We start from the raw sequence: 27,926 nt of genomic DNA, 5'->3' as shown, positions 1-27,926 counted from the left end.
TACACCCTCGGTACGGAGCCGCTGGACCTCATTTCCGGAAACACAGGTGGAGAGGTTAGTGCTATTCGACTTCCCAAGGTTTCCAGATAGCAAGGACCAATGGTGGTTACGTCCTAAGGATCCCGGAAATCATGGTGGAGACTATTTTACTTTCAGTTTCATCCACCAACTTCAAACAGCTGTAAAAATGTTTTTTTTCACAGTAATTTAGATAGTACAATGATACCTTACACTATTCACCGGTCTGGCTGTTGTTGTCAAATACACAGTCTGCATTTTAGACTGCGGTTTTGTATTGGCCCAAAATACATTTTTTTGGTGAAAAATATTGTGAACCAGTATCATTCCATTATTACTGCAGATATGCTATGAACATGTTCTGCAAATACAGTGCACAATTTCTAAATGTAGCTCCTTTAATAAGCTAAATTAGACATTCTGTTAACATATGACCCCAAAGTGATCTGTTCTTGCAATTTGTAGTCTAGGACATTTCATATTTACATATGATATTTTTTTACAAAGTAGTTTGGATGTAGTGAACTACTTTTTCAAAGTAACTTTAGTCAAGTAAACTATATTTTTCTTAATGGTAGTTCAGTTTAGCTTAACTTCTCCCAATGTGAAGTAATTGGTACCTTGGTAAACTATATTTTCTGTTCACTGTTCAATCATCACCAAAGGATCTCCCCTTAACCATATCCTTGGTTCATTGCTGTTTTATGAATTTGTGATTTTGATAACAGCCAGTGATTGATTGATTATCACTGAATTGAGCGCTCGCCATGATGAACTTGGTTATACAGTTCCTAGATAGAGCCTACTACACAGTATCATTCGATAGGGAATGTAACACATTTCCCCCTCCCCCCAAAAATGTTATTTGTCCTCATACTGTATATGTCTAGTCTATTCACCTTATTATTGAAAATGTCCATGACATTTAAAGAGAGAATCTTGAGGACCACTCTGCAAGCAGACACATTACAAAGGGTCACATGAACAAATTTTATTTGTCTTGCATATGGTAATAAACCTATTGTAAAACAATAAGTTACTATTCATTCACTATCAAGTTATGTTGACTAACAATTAAGATGACTATGGTCACATACCGTTAAAACAACCAAAGTATATTGGGATGGAGGGAACATCAAAAAAAGCAAGCAGAAGAAAAATATCTGCGGAATTGACCCTAGAGTTACCTACAGTATATTGTGGTTGTAAGTATTGATTTGAGGATGTGAGTATGATCACGCTAACTGTACAAAAGAATGTAAGATAATTACAACAAAAATAGAAATCGTTTTACAGATGACTTGGTGGATAAGAGGTGGTGTCATACCAGGGTGTGTCAGTGCAGTAACTTTTCCTGTTTTCCCTGACATCTCAATTATGATCTAACATAAGCCTACTGCACTGTACTGTATTGTACTGTACTGTACTGTACATTACTGACAGCAAATGGTACTTTGAAAGGAGGAAGTAAGCCATGATATAATAAAGCTTTCAAGTTATACAAAACCCGAGAACTTGGTACAATAGCTATTTGCTCATCATCACCTCATATGTATCCCTACTAGAAATACATTATTTATAGATCTCTATGTACCAGCCAAATTATGTAGGTTTTCGCCTTCTCATAAATGTCTATTTATGAAAAGGCACACAATTCAAAAATGTACCAGGAAATATTACAATCCTGATCTATTTTATCTTAGAAAAATAGAATCAATCATACGAGTGAACCAACAAAACATAATATGGTAGCATAATCTACTTTAACTAGGATATAAGCACAGTAGTTTATATAGTTAATACACTGTAGTATTACTAGTGTCCGCAGTAATCCTCGTGATTCAGTTCAGACTTGTCGGCATCATTTTTTAAAAAGCTGCAACATTTACTGAGTAGATCAGCCATGCAAAACTTAAAATGCACAATGAATCAATAAAGATGTTACTTTGTTCAATATTAAGAGGAATTCCAACTAGAGACATGCATGAATTCTTGGATTAGTGCCTTAAAATCCTCCGTCTGTAGAGGGCAGTGTTATACTTTCTACCTGAGTACTGTACTGTATTGGACCTAGCAATCAGCCCCATACAATATCAATTCAACTTGACACACCATACATCACATACACAGTATTCGTTCCAACTAGCATACATACATACCCAACACATGTTCTGCACTTCTCGAAGGCAGCATTATAACAACATGAATACAGTGAGGAATGTAACAACAGATTTCCTTTGATCAGAATGGAACTGGTATTCAGCAATAATGCATGTCCATTTTAGTGAAGAACTTGAATAACCATTCAGTTGATATGATCTGTATCTAAGTGATTGAAGTGCTGCTGTATGATACTTTTTTCCCCTTAAGTATACTGGTTGTCATTATCTAATCACTTTTGCCATAGTGTAAATCCTTGAGGTTGCCATGCAATACTTATATGGCTTGTCCATTTCCCATTGCATGGATGAAGGGTTGCACAACAACAGAGCTAAACACAGAAATTAGGGACGTAAGCTCATTCACGAACAGAATATAAAATAGTAGAATATAAAGTATTAGAAAGCAATCATAGATAGTCATGTATAGGCTATTATTAAAACTGTCTTATTGGTCTATTTCCATATAGATTTGCTATATAATATGCTGCACTTTCTTTTTGCTTCCCTGAACTAAGAGACTGTTGCTTGTTCCATATATCTCTTGGTTGACTTGATTGAGAACAATGCAAAATCTAAACAGACACAATAACATGAAAAGTAAATTAAACTTAGCAAATGAATGAATGAATGCAAGTCATATCAAGTAACAGAATATGATATGACATTGATACTGTTTCACAAATGATGAGCCCTTATATAAAAATCCTAAAGCCTTTCCCCATTTCTCTCTTCAGATGATGTCCTTGTCCCAACACACTAGCAAGCTAAAACAAAGAAACTTGCAATGAATAACTTGCTACGTTAAAAAGTCCTGGACCATAATGTACAATTTGTTCATAAATGTCCTCATTCATACTAGGTTGTTTCTTTGCTCACATTGGAGCCTTATAGTAAAATCCACTGTTATAAGTTCCACGTCTGCAGCAAAAAGCAGTTCTCATAGGTCTTCAGAAACAGTGATGTTATCAGAAATAATACTTGTCAAGTCATGCAGACAACTTATTATTCACTACATTAGTGTGCTTCTTTTTCTTCTTCATACACAAACAGAGAGTCTGTTTCCTCTTTCCTTGACCTTCCACCTATACTAGTCACATGCTTGTTTCACAAGGTGGAGATAGACTTCCATCCAGAACTATGTGGTTTTCCTTTTGGCTGTTGCCTGTCTCTCTTTCCCCGTTGCCGGCGACGACCACTTCCTGAGTAGTGCAGTTGAGGGATTTAGGTGACAAAGGGCTGAAGACGGCGGCCCTGTCCATGTGATTCCCGCTATGGCTTAAAATGGAAGGCGGACCTTCTCCCTCTAAGCCCTGGGCTCCATCCTCTCTTTGGCCTGACTGTCCTGGAGACCATGGGCTGGTCACCGGGCCCTGGCCTGGGGGTGGGGAGGGCTGGTATCCTGGTGGAGACAGAGTTGCACTGAGAGACTGAGGGGACTTAATGCTGGGAGGTGTTAATGGCACCTCTCCCTGAGATTCATTGAAATTGACTTTGAGAGATTTTGTCTTCTGTGGGTTGTTGCCTCTGAGAGAACTGCGGATGCTTTCGACGCTCATGTCAAAGCTTTGATTATCCTCCCCCTGTGAGGCCCCCTCTGGATTGCTTGAGACAAACTCATAAAGACCCTCCTTGATGATGGTGGCCGGCTGAACTTTGCCTGTGGTTTTTGGTTCCACAGAGGTGATCTGGCTGAGGTCGAGGGGATGAGGAGCTCTCCGTCCTGCTACGTTGGGGAGGAGGGAACTGCTCTCTGCCACACTGAACTCTGTAGTGCAGCTGGCAAAGCTGTCCACACTGGATGGGCTCCTGAGGTCACCCATGGCTCGTTCCTTGATTGGGGGGGGCTTTAGTCCAGAAGACACTACCTTCATTTCCATTACTTCCTCAAGCTTCTGTCCTTGTTCATGTGGAGCTCCAGAGCCAATGTTGGCAGTGGTCGTCATCTTGTTGTACATCTCCTCCAATATCTGGGCGTTCAGGTGCTGTGGGCTGGTTCTTGGTGGATTGACCCTATCTGGAGATCCCAGTTGAGCAACCTCTTTATACCTCGCCTGGGATTTTGGACTAACCTCAGAGTTGGCGTGCCTACTGCTCCACCTACTAGGCGAGAGATGGTTATCTATCGGCCTTTTCTCTTCACCTTTCTCCACCATAACATCCGTCAGCTCCATACTGCGAGCAAACGCATCCTTCAGATTCATAGACACAATACTGCCATTCCTCTTGGCCCGCTCCAAGGCCTCTCTCCTCTTGATGGCTTTCTCCTGTCTCTTCTGCTCTCTGTAAAACTCTGAGAAGTTGTTCACAATGATGGGGATGGGCAATGCAATGACCAATACACCTGCAATACAGCAGAGCCCGCCGACTATTTTACCAAGAAGAGTTTGTGGATATATGTCCCCATAACCTACAGTTGTCATGGTAATGGTAGCCCACCAGAATGAAGCTGGAATACTAGTGAATTTTGTGGCATCTTCATCTTTTTCGGCAAAGAATACCAGGCTGGAGAAGATCATGATACCCATAGCCAGAAACAATATTAACAGACCCAATTCATTGTAACTGCGCCGAAGGGTGAACCCAAGGGACTGCAGTCCAGTGGAATGTCTGGCCAGTTTTAGAATTCTCAAGATTCTCATGATACGAAATATCTGGACCACTCGTCTGACATTCTGGAACTGCAGAACACTCTTGTTGGATTCGGTCAGGAAGAGAGTTACATAGTAGGGCAGGATAGCGAGTAAATCAATGACGTTCAGTGGGCCTTTGCTGAACTGCCACTTGTCAGGAGAAGAGAGGAAGCGGAGGAGGTACTCCATCGTGAACCAGGCGATGCACACAGCTTCAACATGCGCTAGGCTGGGATTGTCATTGAACTGTCCAAACTCATCAACGACTTGTAGCTCCGGCAAGGTATTGAGTGATAATGAGATTGTTGATAGAACGATGAAGAATACGGAGACAAAGGCCAGGAACTGAAAGACAAAGAAACAATTTAATATTAGTCATGATGAGAGAGAGTTGAAACAACTCCTTTTACGTGTGTGTGTGTGTGTGTGTGTGTGTGTGTGTGTGTGTGTGTGTGTGTGTGTGTGTGTGTGTGTGTGTGTGTGTGTGTGTGTGTGTGTGTGTGTGTGTGTGTGTGTGTGTGTGTGTGTGTGTGTGTGGTGCACATGTATGTGTCATGCGACTAGAAAATGCCATAGTATGTGGTTGGATTGATTTCATCATCTCTTGTGTTTCATCCACTAAACAAGGGGGTACACAAAAGGTCCACTGAACATAGAAGAGATGAATGTTAACATCTGGAATAAGAATTTGAAATAAACAAGGTTTATATCAGCATGTCACGTTAGCATTGCTTGATATAAAGGATGACCAACTTTGGGAGGTAAAGCTACAATAGCAATAACCTTATGTCTTCTACATACATAGACAATCCACAAAGTGATATCATATTTGTTGGAGGTTAACAGTTTTGATTAAGTAAACAAATAATTTCAGCATTTTGCAAGTGGTTCTTTCATGTTTCAATGTGTTCTCTTGATGAAAGAAAATATCCTCCATTCATTGAAAACAAATCATTGCGAAATGTCAAGGACCATGAATCAAACTGATTAGAGATTTCCTGTCTCTAAATCTCTGAAGACTTAATTTGGTGTCAACATATATACAAATGCATCATTTCCACCTGACATCGTCTTGCAAGCCTAAGAGAACCTACTGGTTACTGATTCTAGTTAACGTGTTTCTCAGAACTAAGCCTTCCTTACTGAGGTACCTGGAGAACCTTCATTATGCCTTCAAGTGAGCAGATGTGAGTGACTTCAATATTTGTTTACATTTAGCTTTCCCAGGAGGATCAATAAGAGCAGGTATAAGCATTTAAAAATCAACCAGTAAGTTGACTGCTGACTTTGCTTAAGGTCTAGTGATTTTCTATAAGTAAATCAACTACCACACCTCAGCTATCACTGTCTTCACAGGGTCTAGGATTGTTCTCCCCATGCAAACCCTTAACCCTACAGTGGGGTACTCCTATTGGTCTGGCAGAGGCAGAGCAGCCTCGTAAGGTGCCCTGACCTTAAGGGAGAGATTTGTTGGTGCATCCATCTAACTATAAAGTCATTTTTAGTTGTACTATGATATTACTGGTACGTTACTTAGTGACAGTATAGCGACCTAATTTTTCTTATTTATTACACAACATCCTTTGGTTAGATGGAGCTGCCACTTAAACTTGTATATACTGTATAACCCAATGGGTATGATGATGTGAGCAATACCAGAAATGGTTGTGTAAGGCACAGATGACAGAGCAGAAGGCAATATTTCCTCCCATCCAGCTAAATGTGGCCGGTAGCAGAGGCTCGCTTATGGATTGATAATCAATGCTTAAAGCAGATATCCTGTCAACTTTCTGCAGCCCATAGGCCACTCTTTCCTTACCCCAAGAAACACTTAAATCAGGGATATCTGACTGATGGAGGAAACAAACAAATCACCACATCAGTTAACGCTAATTAACAGTATATAGATTTATGTCTGCACTTTATTGTGTCACGGTTCTAAGAAGTCTTTGTCAATGGCTATCTTTCTCAGATTAAATAAGCACTAACATAAGCACATAACAAAGGTTGACAAAGGTCAAACCTGTGAGGCGTGTGTATGTTCACTTTGTCATCAAGACAAGGGCACAGGTTTAGTGCCCTGTGGAAATAGACGCTTATTATATCCCTCTTAGCTATACCTGGTCGGTCCAGCCTCCCTCCCTCCTTCCCTCCTCCTTGGCTTGGGTTCCCAAGGCCTGTGACACTGTCATCACATGGGCTTTACCTCCCTGAAACACTCTCTTAATCATGGCTTTAGAGGAGAATTAACCCCAGGTTACAAAGGACTCCGACACCGAAATAGATCTGTATCTCCAACGCCTCTGTAGAAAAAAAGTTAATTGTGATTAGCAGACAGAGAGAAAAAAAACTATGGCATAAAAGTATAGTGAGGGCTGCAAAGGGAGCGGATATTACTTGAAACTTTCAAAGTGTACCAGTAAACTACCAGAATGTTGGTATCTTTCAAGGATTTTATGTAATCTATGACAAGACATCTAGTGGCCCTTTTGGGTATTTCAGATTATCACAGGTGTCTGTAATTATCACTAGCCCTCTGGGGATTTATCAAATGTAAAATATATGAAATAATTAAATAAGATGATATTAAATTAAATGAAAAACGGAATGTCAAAGCTCTAAAACATTATGCTAAATATAAGCCATCAAATTAGTGAATACCAGGGTTTCAGCATGAAATATCCTTTTAACACACTTACAGTGCCTTCAGAAAGTATTTATAACCCTTGACTTATTACACATTTACAGTCTGAATTCAAAATTGCTGAAATAAAAAATTTCTCACCCATCTACACACAATACCTTTTAATGATTTGTTTAATTTTTTATTTACTGAAAATGAAACACAGAAATACCTCATTTGCATATGTATTCACATCCCTGAGTCAATACTTTGTAAAAACACCTTTGGTGGCGATTTCAGCTGTGAGTCTTTTTGGGTAAGTCTCTAAGAGTTTGCACACCTGGATTGCACAATATTTGCCCATTATTCTTGTGGTAAAACTTTTTTCAAGCTCATTGGTTATTGACCATTACTATTCATCCATTTTCAAGTCTTGCCATAGATTTTCAGGCCAATTTAAGTTAAAAAAATGTAACTAGGCCATTCAGGAGCATTCAATGTTTTCTTGGTAAGCATCTCCAGTGTAGATTTGGCCCTGTGTTTTAGGTTATTGTCCTGCTGAAAGGTGAATTCGTCTTCCAGTGTCTGTTTTAAAGCCGACTGAAGCAGGTTCTCCTCTAGGATTTTGCCTGTGCTTATAGCTGTATTCAGTTTATTTTTACCCCCCCCAAAAAACTCCATAGTCCTTGCCGATGACAAGCATACCCATAACATGATGCAGCCACCAGCATGCTTGAAATATGAAGAGTGGTACTGATATTTTGTGTTGGATTTGGCCCAAACATAACGCTTTGTATTCAGGACACATTTTGTGCAGTAATACTTAAGTGCCTTCATGCAAATAGTATGCATGTTTTGGAGTATTTGTATTCTGTAGAGGCTTCCTTATTTTCATTTAGGTTAGCATTGTGGAGTGACTGGGTGTTTTGATACACCATCCAAAGCCAAATTAATAACTTCACCATGTTCAAAGGGATATTCTGTGTCTGCTTTTTTTTTTTTTTTTTTTTACACATCTACCAATCGCTGCCCTTCTTTGCAAGGCATTGAAAAACCTTCCTGGTCTTTGTGGTTCAATCTCTGCTTGAAAGTCACTACTCGATTGAGGGACCTTAATTGTATGTGTGGGGGTAAAGATATGGGGTAGTCATTCAAAAATTATTCTAACCACTATTATATAACATGGAATGAGTCCATGCAACTTATACGATTTATTAAGCACATTTTTACTCCTGAATGTATTTAGTCATGACATAACAAAGGGGTTGTATACTTATTGACTCAAGACATTTCAGCTTTTCATGTTTTATTAATTCTACAAACAAAATTCTACTTTGACATTATGGACTATTGTGTGTAGATCAGTGACACCATATCTTAATTTAATCCATTTTAAATTCAGGCTGTAACTCAACAAAATGTGGATACATTCAAGAGTGTGACTACTTTTACAATGGCACTGTATATATTTCACAATGTCAATATGTATTTGTTCTCATTGTTTTGGTGTCAAACTGGTGGCAGTTGAGAAGAAAAGTCAATAGTTGCAGAGTTAATAGAAAATAATACCATTATTGATTAGATGCTATTTTCTCTTAAACCATATGGTCTATATACTAGAAACTCATAGACACAGACATATTTTTATATACTATATATGAATACATCTTTTTACAAGTTATTCAAGTATAAACTACCAAAATTACGATAGATTGCCATAGATTTTCTGTTAATTACCAAAAATACTGAAGATACTTACTTCCAGTAACTTTGGTAAATTACAGGAGCTTTGCAACCCTAAATACAGTATAGTCTGTTGGAGATTCAGTCACACAGACAGTTGCCAATTTAATTTCAACTCATCTAAAAGATGCACAGGTGTTTGAATGGGAGAACTAATGACGTAAAAAGACAGATCCCTCATTGTAGATAATGCAGTTAGGAGTTAGCAGTAACATTTCCTAGCAGAACACCCCCCCCCCTTTTTTTCCCTCAAGGTGTCAAAATAATTTCTATAGGGATACTGGCCCATGTTGACTCGAATGCTTCCCACAGTTGTGTCAAGTTGGCTGAATGTCCTTTGGGTGGTGGACCATTGTTGATGCACACGGGAAACTGTTGAGCGTGAAAAACCCAGCAGCATTGCAGTTCTTGACACAAACCGGTGCACCTGTGCCTGACACCTACTACCCTGTTCAAAGGCACTCTTTTGTCTTGCCCATTCACCCTCTGAATAGCACACAAACACAATCCATGTCTCAATTGTCTCAAGGCTTAAAAATGTATTTCTAACCGGTCTCCTCCCCTTCATCTACACTGATTGAAGTGGATTTAACAAGTGCCATCAATAAGGGATCATAGCTTTCACCTGGATTCACCTGGTCAGTCGATGTCATGGAAAGAGATTAATGTTCTTAATGTTTTGTATGGTCAGTGTATATTGGTATATCCCAAACAGGCCAGGCCATACTGTAGTATTTAGCACAGAAAGATTTTGTGGGGAGAGCTATTGACTGGCTTGGAGAGCTAACGATGGGACTCTTGGCCTTGTGAGAGATGGTTACACAGAAAAATCCCTTTCTGGAGGGGTTTCCCTCATCTTTCTCATTTGAAACATAAATATTATATGTATAGGCTAATACATGCTAACTTTGAGTCTCTACTCACAGCCCATAGCCATACAACCATACTGTATGGATCACAATGAGTTTCATTAATCAATTATTATACACAATCACTTTTCTATACACAATATATTGTCTGGCTGGCATTTTTCAATGAAAGTTTCCATGGGGGTGTTTAGAATTACAACGTTGACTGAAGAAGAAGTATCAGATTATTGGTTGATTCTTCCTGTTGAGGAAAGAATGAGTAACCATTTCTAACCTCTCTCTATCCTTACTATAGATAGCCACCAAATCCTATTATAATTATCCTGAAATGTCCTCCTCACAGAGACAAGACAACGCAAGCACATGCAGAAGCTCCTATACTTATGGCCCTCTGGAGGACAGGGGGTGTTATATTGACTTATTATACCTGCATCTACATATAAAGTGATAAAAAATATATAATAAAAATAAAACATGTCCAGGAGAGCACATAAGGTGATTTACAGTGGAGAGTGGCCATAGCTGTGACAGCCTGTCGAAGCCACGTGAGTTGCTGACAACCGCCTGCATCTGCTGCCAGCTACTTCTGAGAAAGCCTCCTGCCAAGACGAGGCAAAAAATAAATGAGCCACAACTGGTGGTAAAACATAATATGTTGGTTCCACTTATAAAGTACCATGATCCATACAAGTATTGGTAATGTTTATTTTTATTTTACAGTGCTGTTTTAGATGGTATTTGACAGATTCTTACTACGAAATTATGTGGTAAGTAAAAATGGGTTGGCCTGCTATTCTTCCAGGTGTTTACTTAATGAAAATAATGTATAATTCAACACAATCAGTAGCTACCTACAATTACTATCAATGATATTTGTACTTGGTTTTAATATTAATAAGGTGGAAAAAGTTCATATGCCAGAACAATGTAACAACTATGTTACTACATAAGTAAATCCCAAATAACCCAAATCATTGGAAAGATATCAGATGTAAGAACATTTCAAAACTTTAAAAAATATATACAAATGTTCAACTGAGAACACGTTAAAGAAAGGTGACTTGCTATAGAGCTTTACAGAGAGAGACGTAGAGAGAGTCTGTCATTATGTGATGCAGTGGTACACTCTTAGAAAAAAGGATTCCATAAGGGTTCTTTGGCTGTCCCCATAGGAGAACCCTTTTTGGTTCCAGGTAGAACCCTTTTGGGTTCCATGTAGAACCCTCTGTAGAGACGGTTCTAAATGGAACCCTGCAATTAAAAACCTGTAACCAAAAAGGCTTCTTCAAGGGGTTTTCCTATGGGGACAGGCAAATAACCTTTCAATTTGACTGCAGTCGGCTAAATCAGGGTCACACAGAGTGTTTCTTGGTAGTCTTAAACAAATCTACTTTGAAACTAAAGTATACACATGGTTTTGGGTTTAAGAAAAAGAAGGCACCTGTAACATGTCAGATATAGAGTTTAAATGTATTCAATTTTGAGTTTGCATCCCAATATTACACTTTATATACATATAAATATCACAGAAGACTGAAAAATAACAAAACTGTTTGACATAGAAACATTGAATTTTCAGCGTTTATAAAAAAAGTGTATTAATTAGGAATTTATGACAAATACTATATTAACCTTTTCACGTGTGAATTCCAAATATCTCTAACATGCTGACCACACCGGCAGTGTTGCGTGCGCGAGCATTGAAAAATAAATGTACACATACATGTTATTCAATCATTTCAACCAAACTGCTCATGAGCATCTGCATAGCCATGCGCTAAAATAGAACTTGGTTCTATCCTAGATGTTTGACGCGCTGGAAGTCCTGCCTCTCCCATCTCCTCATTGGTTTTTAGGAGCACATACCCACGTGGGTGATTGAAAGATGGAGGTCCACACTCCATTCCAGTTGGTTGCAGTAATGCATCTTAAAGTTGGTTGCCAACGTCATATGAAATTCACAGAAGAAGATTGAACTAGGACAGATTATTAGATTTAATTGTGGATTAATTGTCGGAGTAGAGCTAAATGTCCATGAATGTTTCAAATGTCTTTCGACCTGTCCCCAAATTAATCAGTTGGCTGAGAGTTCTTTTTAATATTTCAACCTGCGTGTCCTGATCGCATCTGTGTGGATGGACAAAATCAAGAAGCCCACGCGGATACGCGCGTGCCCGATGTTGTCAACATGTAATGGTCGCCCTAGCATGAGTTTTTTTTTTAATGCAGGTGATGTCAGAATCCACTCACTGTTTCAAAATGTGATCGTTAAGCAACAGGACAGTTAACCCGCGCTGCCCTCTAACCAAGGCACGCTGCTTGCTAATTATCTATAGGCTGTTTCAATTAGTCAATTTCAAATTATTTTCTAACAGGTTTTATTTTGCAACAACAGTTTGAATTGAGGTGTGTTCAGCCTCCTCATTAATTCACATAAGAATGAATGAGGAGTCACCCATGTCACTGTTGCGGACTATTTATGTTTGAGGCTTTACTGAGCCGGACAAACTTCTCTCTTCAAAGAGTGCCCAAGTACTTCTCTCGTGTTTCCCGATATCAAGTATGCAGACATTTGCGCATCTGTAGTCAGAACAGGCCTTACAAACTTTTCCCCCCTGGCACATTTTCTGGCTGGTGCCCGCATTGCCTTCATTCTTGTTTTCCGTTACAAATAATAACTTTGGACATGCGTGTGTTCCTATCAAAGTAAGTGCCTTATTTTCTGTAAATTGTTTTGTTGTTTCTACTGCAGCATACCACATGTATGAATGGAGCATAATGTATTTACTGTTTTACTCATGTTTTCAAGTAATGGTGACAGATCATGTATTCTAATTCTTGCATAGATTGTAATGGTGTGGGTAAAATATTTTTATGAAAGTTGTACTGATTATGATGAGCTACTGCTAAGCTATTTGCCAGCTCAAATCAAATTTTATTGGTCACATACACATGGATAGCAGATGTTATTGCGAGTGTCGCGAAATGCTTATGCTTCTAGATCTAACAGTGCAGCAGTATCTAACATGTAATATCTAACAATTCCACAACCTAACCTAATACACACAATATAGTAAAGGTATGGAATGAGAATATATAAGTATAAAATATATGGATGAGCAGTGACAGAGTGGCTAAGATGCAATAGATGGTAAAGAATAGATAGTGAAGTGTACAGTATATACATATAAGATGAGCAATGCGAGCTATGTAAACATTATTAAAGTGGCATTATTTAAAGTGACTAGCGATCCATTTTTTAAAGTGGCCAATGATTTGAGTATGTATGTAGGCGGCAGCCTCTCTGTGTTAGTGATGGCTGTTAAACAATCTGATGGCCTTGAGATCGAAGCTGTTTTTCTTTTTTTCCTTCCTGTGACATCAGGTGTTGTAGGTGTCCCGGAGGCCAGGTAGTTTGCCCCCGATGATGCGTTGTACAGACCGCACCACCCTCTGGAGAGCCCTGCGGTTGTGGGCGGTGCAGTTGCCGTACCAAGCTGTGATACAGACCGTCAGGATGCTCTCAATTGTGTACCTGTAAAAGTTAGTGAGGGTTTTCGGTGACAAGCCAACGTTTTTTAGCCTCCTGAGATTGAAGAGGCGCTGTTGCACCTTATTCACTTATATATTCACTTATATAAAGTTTTGGTGCTACATAATGTGTTGGCTGATGAAATAACATTGACCGTCTTCCAGGTCAAAACAAAAAAGAGGCGCTGTTGCACCTTCTTCACCACACTATTTGTATGCATGGACCATTTCAGTTTGTCGGTGATATGTACATAGAGGAACTTAAAACTTTCCACATTTTCCACTGCTATCCCGTCGATGTGGATAGGGTGCAACAGCTCCCTTTGCTGTTTCCTGAAGTCTACAATCTCTTTCGTTTTGCTGACATTGAGTGAGTGGTTATTTTCCTGACACCACACTCCGAGAGCCCTCATCTCCTCCCTGTATGCTGTCTCGTCGTTGTTGGTAATCAAGCCTACCACTGTAGTGTCGTTTGCAAACTTGATGATTGAGTTGGAGGCGTGCATGAACACGTAGTCGTGTGTGAACAGGGAGTACAGGAGAGGGCTGAGAACGCACCCTTGTAGGGCCCCAGTGTTGAGGATCAGCGGAGTGGAGATGTTGTTGCCTACCACCTGGGGGCGGCCCCTCAGGAAGTCCAGGAACCATTTGCACAGGGTGCATCGTCTGTGGACCTATTGGGGCGGTAAGCAATTTGGTAGTGGGTCTAGGGTGACAGGTAGGGTGGAGGTGATATGATCCTTGACTAGTCTCTCAAAGCACTTCATGTTGACAGAAGTGAGTGCTACAGGGCGATAGTCATTTACGTCAGTTACTTTAGCTTTCTTGGGAACAGGAACAATGGTGGCCATCCTGAAGCATGTGGGGACAGCAGACTGGGATAGGGACTGATTGAATATGCCCGTAAACACACTAGCCAGCTGGTCTGCGCATGCTCTGAGGACGTGGCAAGGGATGCCGTCTGGGCCATCAGCCTTGCCGGGGTTATAAATGTTTTACTCACGTCGGCCACGGAGAAGGAGAGCCCACAGTCTTTGGCAGTGGGCCATGTAGATGGTATTGTAATGTCCTCAAAGCGCGCAAAGAAGTTGTTTAATTTGTCTAGGAGCAAGACGTCAGTGTCCGCAACGTGGCTGGTTTTCTTTTTGTAATCGATGTTTGTCTGTAGACCCTGCCATATATGTCTCGTGTTTGAGCCATTGAATTGCGACTCCACTTTATCTCTATACTGACGCTTTGCTTGTTTGATTGCCATACGGAGGGAATAACTACACTGTTTGTATTTGGGCATGTTTCCAGTCGCCTTGGCATGATTAAATCGGTGGTGAGTGCTTTCAGTTTTGCGCGAATGCGGCCATCAATCCACAGTTTCTGGTTAAGGAAGGTTTTAATAGTCACAGTGGATACAACATATCCTATACACTTCCTTATAAACTCGCTCACCGAGTCAGCGTATTTCTGTACATCAATTTTATTGTCAGAGGCTACCCGAAACGTAGCTATGTGTAGAACCATGTTTTTGACATCATACAACGTGTCTGTCAGACCAAAGATGTTATAACACAACAAGGTGAAGAGATGGTTCAATTGACTGACTTATGGTGCTTTCAAGACAACTGGGAAGTCTGAAGAATATGAGGTCAAATCATGACGTCAGTGATTTTCAGGTAAGAATGTCAGAGCTCTAGAAAGAGGCCAGAGTTCCCGAGTTGGAATTCTGAGTTGGATGACCGTTCAAAAAGTGGCCAAACTAAGTTCCTATATTTCGGGCAATGGGTGAAGCCATCTTTGACTTTGACTTAGTTTATTTGGATCTTATAGCGAATGACATTCTGGGATTAGGGAGTTTTCTCTTGTCAAACATGGCTGCCATCATAAAGAATTTAGCTACTGTTAGCTTCGCTGATACGTGTCTCTTTTCTAAACAATATTACATTTCTCCCTTGTGCTCACCAGATATGTGGTACATTGTTAACAAGTCTAACTGTTAGGTCGCTAACTTAAGTTTTGTATTTTTATCAACGCAACTGTTATTTAGATTGGTTTATGGAATGAGTTTGGCTGTGGATGTGTTCCGTATGATGCTTGGATGATGTTTGCATTTATCTTTTACAATAAATGGTGAAATTGAGGAATAGAGTTGTGAAGACACAAATATGTGACCATACGCATCCAAGGGTTAATAACATTCCACCCATGAGGCCACTAGAGGGAGATTTGGTCATTTGACTGCAGGAAAGGGCACGGTTCTATATAGCACCTTTTATTCTAAGAGTGTAGGGAGGGATAAGACAAAGCCTCTGAAAAGCCTTGGCTGTAGGAATTGCGTGACGCAGGGATTGTCTCGGGCATGTCAGGATGAACAACCCATCAGGCTACAGTCATGGTTGCTGAGGTCAAGTCAATGGTCATCCTGCATTATGCCTATTGGGTGTGATGGCAGAGCTTCTTGAGGTCTCATTGGTCAACTGTGACCTGAATTATCACCCACCAGGTGGATCAAAGTGCAAGTGCAACATCCACTAAAGTTGCGTAATAGTTGCCAAATGGTTTTACCTTTGCATCTTTCCACTTTGGTCTAATCTAAATTCATGCTGCTTCACGTAGAAATTTCACAGGGAAATTAGTGATAGCTTTGAGTGACTTCAGTTGCTCTGTACATAAAGAAACAACACAATAGCAAAGACTACGCTGAAAAGTTTGACTTTTTCACAGGCAGGACACTGAAGTCAGTATTCAACATTATACACTTACACAACTTTTCTGTGAAAACCACACTAGTGGGCCACTACCATGTGTATTTATCTTGTCTATGACACCACATGGCATTTACACCATTCATTGAGACCACTGTGCCTTGTTCAGCAAACACTCTATAGATTCTACCCTCACATTGCTGTGTGATATACTACCCAAGCACTTAATACAGAGTAATTCACTCACGGGCCTTGTGCGCGTGTGGTGCATATAGATATAGTCCAGGTAGACAGACATCACTGGTGAGGGTGTGGGGGTGGAATGAGCAGGATTAGCTTCCTCCTGACCTTATCTTTAGATCTGCACCAACTTAATTACATGAACAGTGATCTGGATACAGAGAAATAGCTAGCCTACGTCTTGAGATCATTCCAGGGCAGGGCATGCGTGTGTACACACAGGGAGGGAAAGCCAACGGATCATCAGATACTCAGCCACAAGAATGCACCTTCATGGCTAAGGTGTAAGAGTCTTCTTTGATACGCTGTGTAATAGTCATAAAACACCCGTATTGTTCTTCTCCTGCAAAACATTCTGGGTGGTTTTATCCCCCAGCAGTCCTGACAGACAATCTTTACCCACTAAAAGAGCACAGACTGACAAAGCTCTCATTAATTAAATAAATGCAAATGACAGAGTTTTCTCTTTGGCCATGGAGCTCTCAGTGGAGTGGAGCAATTACCATTGAGGCACATATGTTGTATTTTTATTGAATATGTAAAAAGGAAATAATAAGGTGAATCAATAGACAATGTACAGTATGTCACCTTCATTACTTTCTCAACACGGATATCGCTATGGGTATCTACAAGAGTTATTGTAGAGTATTTCAGGATTCATCTGTAGTCTACAGGAAATATATTTTTCACAGCAATAACAATTGACTATTTTCCATATATATCACATATATTTTCATATAAACTACAGATTTAAAAAAATAAGTTCCCTCCTAGACCTATTTGGTAAAAGACAAAGTCCATATTATGGCAAGAACAGCTCAAATAAGCAAAGAGAAAGGATAGTCCATCCTTACTTTAAGACATGATGGTCAATCAATGCGGAAAATGTCAAGAACTTTGACTCTTTCTTCCTGTGCAGTCTGATGAGTACAAATTTGAGATTTTTGGTTCCAACCACCGTGTCTTTGTGAGACGCAGAGTGAACAGATTATCTCTGTATATGTGGTTCCCACCATGAAGCATGGAGGAGGTGTGGGGGTGCTTTGCTGGTGACACTGTCTGATTTATTTAGAATTCAAGGCACACTTAACCAGCATGGCTCCACAGCATTTTGCAGCGATACACCATCCCATCTGGTTTGCGCTTAGTGGGACTATAATTTATTTTTCAACAGGAAAATGACCCAACACTCCTCCAGGCTGTGTAAGGGCTATTTAACCAAGAAGGAGAGTGATGGAGGGCTGCATCAGATGACCTGGCCTCCACAATCACCCGACCTCAACCCAATTGAGCTAGTTTGGGATGAGTTGGACCGTGGAGTGAAGGAAAAGCAGCCAAAAAGTGCTCAGCATATGTGGGAACTCCTTCAAGACTGTTGGAAAGTATTCCAGGTGAAGTTGGTTGAGAGAATGCCAAGAGTGTGCAAAGTTGTCATCAAGGCAAAGGGTGGTTACTTTGAAGAATCAAAAAAAAATATTTTTGATTTGTTTAACACTTTTTTGGTTACTAAATGATTCCATATGTGTTATTTCATACTTTTGATGTCTTCACTATTATTCTACGTTGTCGAAAATAGTAAAAATAAAGAAAAACCCTTGAATGAGTAGGTGTGTACAAACTTTTGACTGGTATTGTAGATATAGGTATGTTCTGTATTTAGAAAATGCCCTTTGGCGATTTTAAAATCCAACAAGGGAATCCATTCGGGAGACCCAGTCTAAGAGCTTTGAGTATTATACCCTGCTAATCCACATTTTCATTATAATATGCTTTGACAATAAAGCCCTTTATTCATACACAGAAATCCCTCAAAACATAACCCTGAGCATGATGCTCTATGGTTATGAGTGGCGGAGATATCCAATACAGTACGTGAGAGGTGGGACCGCTGGACAATGGGACTAGTATGCTGGCTGAGCTGCCTCAGCTGTGTTTCTCTCTGTCCCCACCAGGCTGCATGCATGTGTGACCTGGACCGGCATGGTGCAGTCCTTGAGAACATCTGGCTACTGAGAGGTAAGCAGATTAATTGAAAGATCTGGATTTCCCTCATTAAGCCCTGGCCAGTGCCTTCCTCCCACTCAGTTACGTTTAGCTCTTGGGTTGCTGCTAAACTTAAAACAAAGGCTCCCAGGAAATGCACAAAACATTGTCCCGGGAAGATTGTTTATAGAGGTTCAATCTGGCAGAACACAGGGATTTGTTCCAGCTATAATCTGTGACAGGAGTTTGGATTTACAGCGACATCGGAGAGGAAATTAAGACGTGTGGAAGGCAGAGAACTGTGGCTTAACACAGCTGTGAGAGGGGAATCTTCATCAAAATAATGACTGTATCACAATTGTTATGGTTATGACATAAAAGAGAAACACCACTTGTAACATTTCATGTAAAAATGTGCAAATAACCTTAAATCCATCAGTCAAACAGTATTACAGTTCCACATTCACCTCAAACTGACTTCACCTCAAGTCCAGTAGCAATATTGTGATCATAACTGCCAAAGGCAAAATGTAATTTACTAAAAATAATTAATTGATATGAAAGTATGCCTGTAAAATGTATGCCAGTATACAGCCAGCAAAAATGAATCCTACAGTATATAAAGTATATATTCTGAGCCAATAACAAAATGGCTGACCTACAGAGCCTACTTCCTCTGGGGTATACTTGTCATACAGCAAAGAGCTCACAGTTTATAAATCTGATGGACAACAAGACAAAAAGCAGCAAGACAAACAACATGCTTTAACCCCCCCCCCCCATACCATCTCAATGCATAGGATGTAAGGACTGAAGGTTAGATTTCCTCTGACAAATGTCTCGGAGGGGAAACAAACTGAGCACGGAAACTCAAGAACATATTGATCAATGTCAGGGGGTATTTATGGGAAAGTGATGTAGGATATATTGGATTAGCAGTGTTTTTATAGGTGAGATGTAGCTGGAGCCAACCCACCCCATTTGTCACGGAGATTCTGCAGAGTAAAGGGCACAGCGGAGGAGTGGCATTTCAGGACATAGTACAACAATAGCAACTGGAAAATGGTTATATAGCCTACATAAGACCAGAACTTAACCAATATCAAGCCTTGTGTGTTTGTGTATATATGTGTGTGTACATATTCACTATTGATGAGGGATGTACCACTGGATTGGAAACCAAATATATCAGTGTTTCTTAGCAATGCAATGACTCAATTATCAATATACAGTGAAAATGCATATAGACTCTCAAAAATGTATCAATATAACATTGCAGTATGAAGGGAATTTGCATAGATTTCACAGTTCATTACTATGGTCAAAGACACCATGCTATTACCCCACAAAATAGGTTTTATTTAGACCATGTTGGCTCAGGCGATGGTCCCTGGCTGTGATCTATGTAGACCAAAACCCACTGGATTGAGTTCAGTTTGTTGGTGAGGGTGTGATGGTGTCTCTTTGTGTAAGGGGAGAAGGGAGGAGGCCACGATTATAGTAATTAGTCAAATACGTGTGCCTGATTGGTCATCACGATATACAGGCCAACCAAAAGCTTGGTTATTTAGGTGACATGAACATGTGACATAGATTCAGACGACGTGATGATTGGCAACCTGTACTTCAACACAGCATGTAAACTGAACTGATATTTATTCTGTTTTAGGGACAAACATTGGATGTTGCAATGGCCACGTGCTCACCGCACAGTATTGCATTGAATGGAGAAGAGCAGACTACCACAGCATACTTATACATCACAACAAAAAAACAACATGCGTAGGTCATCTGCTAATGCAGAACTCATTTGCATATTAATAGGTATTGGTATTCGATTGCCACCCACTCCATAAATAGACTACTCAACTCAGAGCAATGATTTCCAACTATAGTAGAGTGCCCAGTTCCTTTCATGTGCCATTGTGATGTAGGCCTACAACCTGCCAACTGCAGTCAAATAAATCATATCACACTCACCACCCTCAAGCCACGCAATCAATTGTATGATTTCTCAAATAAGAATGACAAATAAGCAAAAAAGAATACATGTAAAGTACGTTTATCGATCGCGTGATCTTGACTTTCAAGTGTTTATTGGCGAGGATCAGCAGACTCATTCAATCTGTACACCTCCAAAAATGAGGAAAAACAAAACTACAAACATTTCATCTTTAAGACTAACCTGAGAGAGAAGGCACTGTTTGGCAACTGGGTAATATTGACCAGCGTCAGTGTCGCTGATGATTAAGTCTAGCTCTACAAAAGGTCCAGGTGGACCCTCTGCCATAATGGAAGGAAATTCTCTCAATGTTGATATAAATCTAAGATAAAAAATGGGAGTAATTATTTGACAGGTTTAACCAGCAGTTTCTAAAAAGTAAAAAGAGGGCTCATGCTTTGAATTTTAACAACTGGCTACTATAGTGGAATGTGAAGGTCATTTTAAATTAAATGACTTAGCAACACAATGCATATATGAAGTCAGGGCTGGGGAAAGATCTTTTGGGGGGCAGGTGCAACATTTGTTTAATAATGTTTAAGGCTTGTGGGGCAGTTATGACTTTCATCATTAAGTTACATAAAAGCAATAGATGGCCATATCTTAATGGTTAATTAAATGTCATATATTTAACACACATATTTACGACAACTTGCAGTTAGTGGGATCAGAACAACAGCAACAAAAGGACACTTCAGAGACAGGAAGGGAAAAGGTGCTGTGCTCTGCACAGGTAGAGCCCGATCTGTGCATGTGCCTGTATAAAGTGACACAGGATGAGAATTGATGGGCTTATTTTTTCCTGTTTATAGCTTTTAATATTTAGGTAGTTGCAGATAGAGGAGAGGGGAGGAGGGATGAGACAAGTAGTTATATAAAGGGTGGCACATTACCACACAGATGCAATTGACATTTTCCTGCGCCTCGCACTGCCATGCTTATACAAACTGAACTGCCATGCTTATATGAACTGAACTGCCATGCTTATACGAACTGAACTGCCAAGCTTATACGAACTGAACTGCCAAGCTTATACGAACTGAACTGCCATGCTTATACGAACTGAACTGCTATGCTTATACGAACTGAACTGCCATGCTTATATGAACTGAACTGCCATGCTTATATGAACTGAACTGCCATGCTTATACGAACTGAACTGCCAAGCTTATACGAACTGAACTGCCAAGCTTATACGAACTGAACTGCTATGCTTATACGAACTGAACTGCTATGCTTATACGAACTGAACTGCCATGCTTATATTAACTGAACAGCCATGCTTATATTAACTGAACTGCCATGCTTATATGAACTGAACTGCCATGCTTATACGAACTGAACTGCCAAGCTTATACGAACTGAACTGCCATGCTTATACGAACTGAACTGCCAAGCTTATACGAACTGAACTGCCATGCTTATACGAACTGAACTGCCAAGCTTATACGAACTGAACTGCCATGCTTATACGAACTGAACTGCCATGCTTATACGAACTGAACTGCCATGCTTATATGAACTGAAGGCAAAATGGATTATGCTGAGAGGTGCAGTTTTACTTGCCAAGACTCAAAATCCCTCATCCCATATATCAATAATAGGATAACATCCTTTGTATAATAATGATTCAACTTTGCCTGTGTGAATATACTCCCATGGCTGCTGAATATATAAAGAGTGCTTAATTAAATGCTCTGAGTTGATCAGGTCCCCATGTCAAAATTGTGACCTTTCTATCCAGTGGGTAAATTGAGTTGGACTGAAAGACATCTCTCAAAAAAGCTAAAACGTTGGAATACAGTTTTACCATGCACAAAATTCCAATCTAGCCAAGGCTAAGATATCCCTGTACTACTATAGTGCATGTTCCAGACCACAGCAATTGAGCCACATGGGCTAGTGAAAAACCTGTACTTTTCTTTGAGAACAATGCTCTATGACCCATATTACATTATCAGCTCCAATTGAAGGTCAATCGATGTAAATGGGTGAAATAATTTTAAAAAGGATACGCATTCAACAACACAATTGGGAAAAACAATTATGCAATCCAAGCATTCTGTCTAACCTGCCAAATTGACAAATTTAACTAACTCAAGCTTTTTAAGCATTCTTCAAGAGTAAATTGAGTGTGCTAAGGAAACAGGCTTCTGCCATCTGCACAATCTCACAGTCATTAACTCAAATTCACCAGGGGACCCTCAACCTGTATCTACTCAACAAGTACTGAAGGAACTCATCATGAAGCGAGAAGGAGACTACCTGTACTTCATTTGTTAATCTTATAGCAGCAGCAAACCCAACTCCAGTAATTGATTAACAGCTCTACCGCACACGTGACCCCTGCCCGGGCCGACCGGCATATTGCAAACCTAGCTCACTGTGAGCCAGACGGTGTGCAGCCTTCGCAACAGTCTATTTGCAGAAGCAGCCAGGGTAAAACCCCCAAAGAAGATTAAGTCTCACTTGCATCACTCCCTACAGTACTGAGCCGCACAACCAGGCCTCAGCAAAACTAGGGACACATACCATTATGTAGTAGGCCTACCTGTATGATTTCCTGATGGCTTTTATAGCATATAAAAGTATGTTAAAACTGACAGATATTTAAGAACGGTGTGTAGAATGAAGGAGTTGATGACCAGTATGCCCGGGACACAGCAAGCTGTAAGCACTCACATGGAAGTTTCACATGTTCTGTGTCAAGAAGTTACTCATATTCACAAAAGTTTCGAATGTTTGGTTGTAATCATTGAAAATCACACAATACATTTTTGACACCCGTGGTGAAGTTGTTTCCAATAATTTCATAATACAAATGTAGATTTGATAAATATACCAAATCAAATACTGTAATATAAGTCATAAACTGGAATAACATTTGACACTAATGAACATCCATTGACGCCTCACAAAATGATGACTTCTAGAGTAGTCCGTGAGGTAATTTGATATGGTCAATGCAAGGCCCCTTTCCATTCCTGTCAGCAGTTGTGCGTGATGTAATGACAAGCGCTTGAGTGGATACTGTGTCATTGTGCTGACTCACAAAATATGATTGACTGGGAGCCAAACATAACATACTGCACTGTTGTGACAGGCCAGGTACAACCCATTGCCGCTCCTCCAGTATATCACACCTAGGAGGAGATGGCGGTGCACACAGCCACTGTCCTTCCCTGTGCCTTTTGCTTCTCCATGTCTTTCTCAGGTCAAAGGGGGCAGCACACCCTGGGATCACCTCTGTGCTTTTAAGCACTCCCTAATCCCCATGTGCTAGCTAATGCTACCCCCATGCTTCCTTCTGCAAGCCAAGTGCCCATCAAGGGGGGGGGGGGGGGTGTAAAGATGCCCTTTCATACTTCACTGTTCACTCTATCAATACAAATCACCAAGCTAATTAACAAACACATTTGGTTTGGTGCTACTATACCCATCTCTGGATAGTCAGGTTTCAATGTAAATATAGTACAGGTATGTGAAGGAGGACATGTTTCAGGGTTTGGAGCCCATCAGCTTGAATTACATGATGTTCATAGTGGCTCAAGTATTGCACAGGGACAAAGTGAAATCAAAAGGATTGCCCAATTGGCAGTCTGTTGAGTGTCCTGCCAGTTTAGTGAGGCAGGATAATGGGGACTGACCAGTACTTGTGTGAGCCAACAGTGGGTTCCCCTGACCATCTGTCCTCTTACCTTCACTACCTCCTCCTAAAACGCTTTCCTACCAGGCCTACTCCTATAAGACACTCTCTGCACCTCCTCCAGAATTAGGTGACTAAATGTTATTGAATCAATTAAAAACTTGCACACTGCTCTTGACGGTATCACTTGTGTTTTTTAACAAAACTAAATGTTCTGCTTATCCCTCCCAACTACTCTCCATAAAACTCCAGCATGGTCCTTCAGAAAACCTCCTGTACTGTATATACCATTTGAGGTTAGCATCTGTGTGAACCATTAGATGTTTTAGATTCTGCCCATAGAGAGGACAAATGTGCAATTGTGGGAATACAATGCATTACACTTCCACACTCGAGAAAAAAAAGAAGATAAAAGCATGCACATTAAAGCTGTTACTAATGGGTTGACTACTTTCCTTGGCCTGAATTCTGGGAAGCCCAGTACACATGGTATACCATTGGGAGTGTGTACGCAAGACAAGGAATTAAGTTGCTGTCTGCAAAATAATATTTCACATTCGACAGATTCATATAAGAGCCTAGTCCTGGAGACATAGTTATTTGATTTAACTTGAACATGAATACCAAACCATAATACCTAACCTAACACTAGGCATTTAGTGCCCTAGTTCATATTCACCCCTTATTAAGCAACTGATCACCCTATACTGAAATTAACTAAATGTATTTAAGGATGAAAAATACTATGTATCAATATGTGTGATATTATTAATATATATTTTTAAGTGTATCATATAATCTGTACAATACACAGAGCAGTATGCACTAATCACACATGCACCATAATCTTCTGGGTTCTTTCTTATCTGATTACTTCATAGGTTAAAGGAGGATTAAGCTGCTGGGGGCCCAATACTCTCCTCCTGAGTTGGAAGGAAGGAGGTATGTAAAGAAAAACTCAATGTGGAACACAAGATCTGTGAATAAAACTAACTGATCAAATTCCATATATCAAATCCCTGATATATTGAGATCTACTTCATTCAGAGTTTTTCCAGCAGCTGAGCTGGAGTTGAAAAGGGGTTAAGAGCATAGGCTCTATAGTACTCAACTACTTCACAGTAGCCACTTTAGGATGTTTGCCATGAGGCAAATCCAAGATCATAAATTATGTTTAAATCGATAAATTAGAGAAATTCCTGCATCAGCTATGACACCATGGGATGGGATGGATTTGGACTGACCCACAATCAGTAGGCCTAAACTTAACCCAGGTCATTGCTTTGGTCTTACCTTAGCAGCAAGAGAAGAGCTAGGCTTCTCAAGGAGGTCCCACAGCTTCTGTCTCTTGTCTGGACAGCAGCCTTCTTCCGGCTCCTCCCCATCCTTTTCTCTGAGCGACTCAGCCTCCCTCCTCAACTCCTCGTTCATTTGCTCCTTCTTCTGGTGGTACCTGGCCTGGCAGCAGGACTCCAGGTAGATCTCATCTATACCCCAGTAGTCAAGCTCCTGGCCGAAGGACAGGGCGCACATCTCCTCCATCATGTGCAGCTTCCCTGTTCTGTAAAAGTTCAGAATGGAGGAGAACGCTCCTGGGTGCCTATCGAAGAAGTACTCGTTGTCAGTCAAGCTGTAATCATCGCAGATCTCCATTAAGGTTTCGTGGGTATTGCAGTCTCTGAGTTTACCCAGCCTGGTCCTGGGGAGACGGTCCAGTGTCCTCCATAGGACCTCGTGGACAAGACCCCCAACATTGATGCGGACTCTTCTGGATCGGGCCTTGGTACGGATGATATCGATAGGCTCTGGTGGGAGTGAGCCTACAGGACGTAAGTTGCTTTTGGGGATCCCAAAGCCAGCTCTCTCCGCCATGATGGTCACAGTTCAGGTGTTCTGATAGGTCAGGAGGAGGTCAGGTCAAATCCACTGACCCCTCAGTGAGGAATGGACACACCAACTTTGAATGTGAGATCAACTTCAAACCGGTTGCCCCATGGCTTCTACTGAAGAAAAAACAACAGAAACACTAATTTACCCATTAGTTGATGACACATGTGCACCTGGATGCATTATCCTGATCGTAGATGTATCACATGGAGGGCAAATGGTACCCAACCTCATCGTGATACTGTAGGTCTTGATAAGGCTGTGGTTGTGATTGATGATCATAGCCTAGGGTAAATCCTGATAGAGGTCACATAATTGTACTTTATCACCCCAAGGTTACTTATGTAATACACTGCTTTGAAGATCAAATGGAACCAATATATGATTGGTTATATTACACAATATACCATATTAATTAAGTAAGCTTAACTTTTCAAGCATCTCATCAATAATCACATCCTGACTGATCCTGTATTTCACTGTAATCAAGCAATCTATTTCACATTTAGGCTATTATTAACATGTTTTCTTTTGATTTTACACAACCTATCATTAAATAATAGATCTGTAGATATGTTTAAAAATAATATATCATATTTTAGCCCTTCAGAAAAACGTGAAAGGTGAACATTTCAGATTTTTTTCAAACAGTATAATATAGGCTAATAACAATCCGTCTCCTACCTTTTTGTATCACTTTACCTTTCAAACCAAACTCCTCTCCCCCGAAAATAATTGAAGAGGCAGGTTATTCGTGATTAGGCTACCCTCCCATCAGACTAGTACCGCAAGCCGTCTGTAACTGGTCTTCCACATATCTTGATCAATTTTTGAAATAAACAGAGAAATATCGTCCTCGAGGAGAGGAAATACTACTACCAGTAGTAAAACTACAGGTCACACACTCCATGGGGATATGGTAAAAGAGGCAACCTATCCTCGGATATCGAACATGTAGAAATAAACGGATGAGCGCACCATGGGGCTATCTGCATAGCAAGACACACATGATCGACTAAAAGGGTTGAGCGTTCTTTCCACCCGCTGGCTGCAACACAGCCCAGAGGTGAAAGCTAATTGGATTGAGTTGTACATCACCAAGGACAGCTCCAGATCAACGAGAACAAGCCCTCTACGAACTCTACTCAGTGCGCGACATTTGTCAACGAGGAAGACTGCATGTTGTAATGCTCTAGTCTAGTGTCAAGTCACATCTGCTAGTCAAGCATGCAACGTTTTTCTGAAAAGACTTCGATAAGAAAAAATAAAATAACATTTGTGATTGAATGAAAATATGTGTGTCTGTGTTAGAAATGTCGACTTTTTGAATAGAATGCAACATAAAATAATATATTTCCGTTCCCCACGTAGTTAATTAAGCAATACGGGTCGAGGAGGTCTGGTATATGGCCAATAATACAATACCAATGCTAACGGCTGTTCTTGTGCACGACGACGACGCAACTTGGGAGTGCCTGGTGTTTCGTGCCTAGATACAGCCCTTAGCCTTGGTATATTGGTAATATACCACAAACCCCGGAGGTTGCCTTATAGCAATTTTAAAACAGTGGTGGAAAAAGTACCCGATTGCCATACTTCAGTATAAGTATAGATACTTTAATAGAAAGTTACAAAAGTAAAAGTTACCCAGTAAAATACTTGAGTAAAAGTAGTTGGTTATAAATATACTTAAGTATCAAAAGTAAAAGTATAAATCATTTCAAAGTTCTTATATTAAGCAAAGCAGACTGCACAATTTTCTTGTTTTTAAAATGTATGGATTAGCATGGGTGTAACGATTCTCGTCCTCCTCTTCTGACGAGGAGGAGTAGTAAAAGAAGGATCGGAGGACCAATGCGCAGCGTGGTAAATGTTCATATCTTTTAATTAAGTAAT

General features: G+C 40.3%; 1 protein-coding gene across 4 annotated transcripts; it reads right to left on the bottom strand.

Moving 5' to 3' along the window:
• Positions 1-994: 994 nt before the first annotated feature.
• On the bottom strand, positions 995-27,084 carry LOC124009142 (potassium voltage-gated channel subfamily B member 2-like). Of its 4 annotated transcripts, none has more exons than XM_046320651.1 (3): positions 26,715-27,084; positions 25,437-26,146; positions 995-5,155 (listed from the first exon to the last, which is right to left on the bottom strand). In XM_046320651.1, exons 2-3 carry the CDS (start codon positions 26,013-26,015, stop codon positions 3,272-3,274), a joined length of 2,463 nt encoding a protein of 820 aa, XP_046176607.1. In that variant the 5' UTR covers positions 26,016-26,146; positions 26,715-27,084; the 3' UTR covers positions 995-3,271. The 4 variants fall into 4 exon arrangements, with proteins under 4 accessions (XP_046176607.1, XP_046176611.1, XP_046176610.1 ...); XM_046320655.1 differs by having other exon boundaries at positions 25,437-26,143; XM_046320654.1 differs by having other exon boundaries at positions 26,733-27,084.
• Positions 27,085-27,926: the final 842 nt, after the last annotated feature.

This window comes from Oncorhynchus gorbuscha, linkage group LG22, assembly GCF_021184085.1.
Source record: "Oncorhynchus gorbuscha isolate QuinsamMale2020 ecotype Even-year linkage group LG22, OgorEven_v1.0, whole genome shotgun sequence".
In the NCBI taxonomy this organism is placed as follows: Eukaryota; Metazoa; Chordata; class Actinopteri; order Salmoniformes; family Salmonidae; genus Oncorhynchus; species Oncorhynchus gorbuscha.
This window is presented reverse-complemented; position numbering and strand designations above follow the sequence as displayed.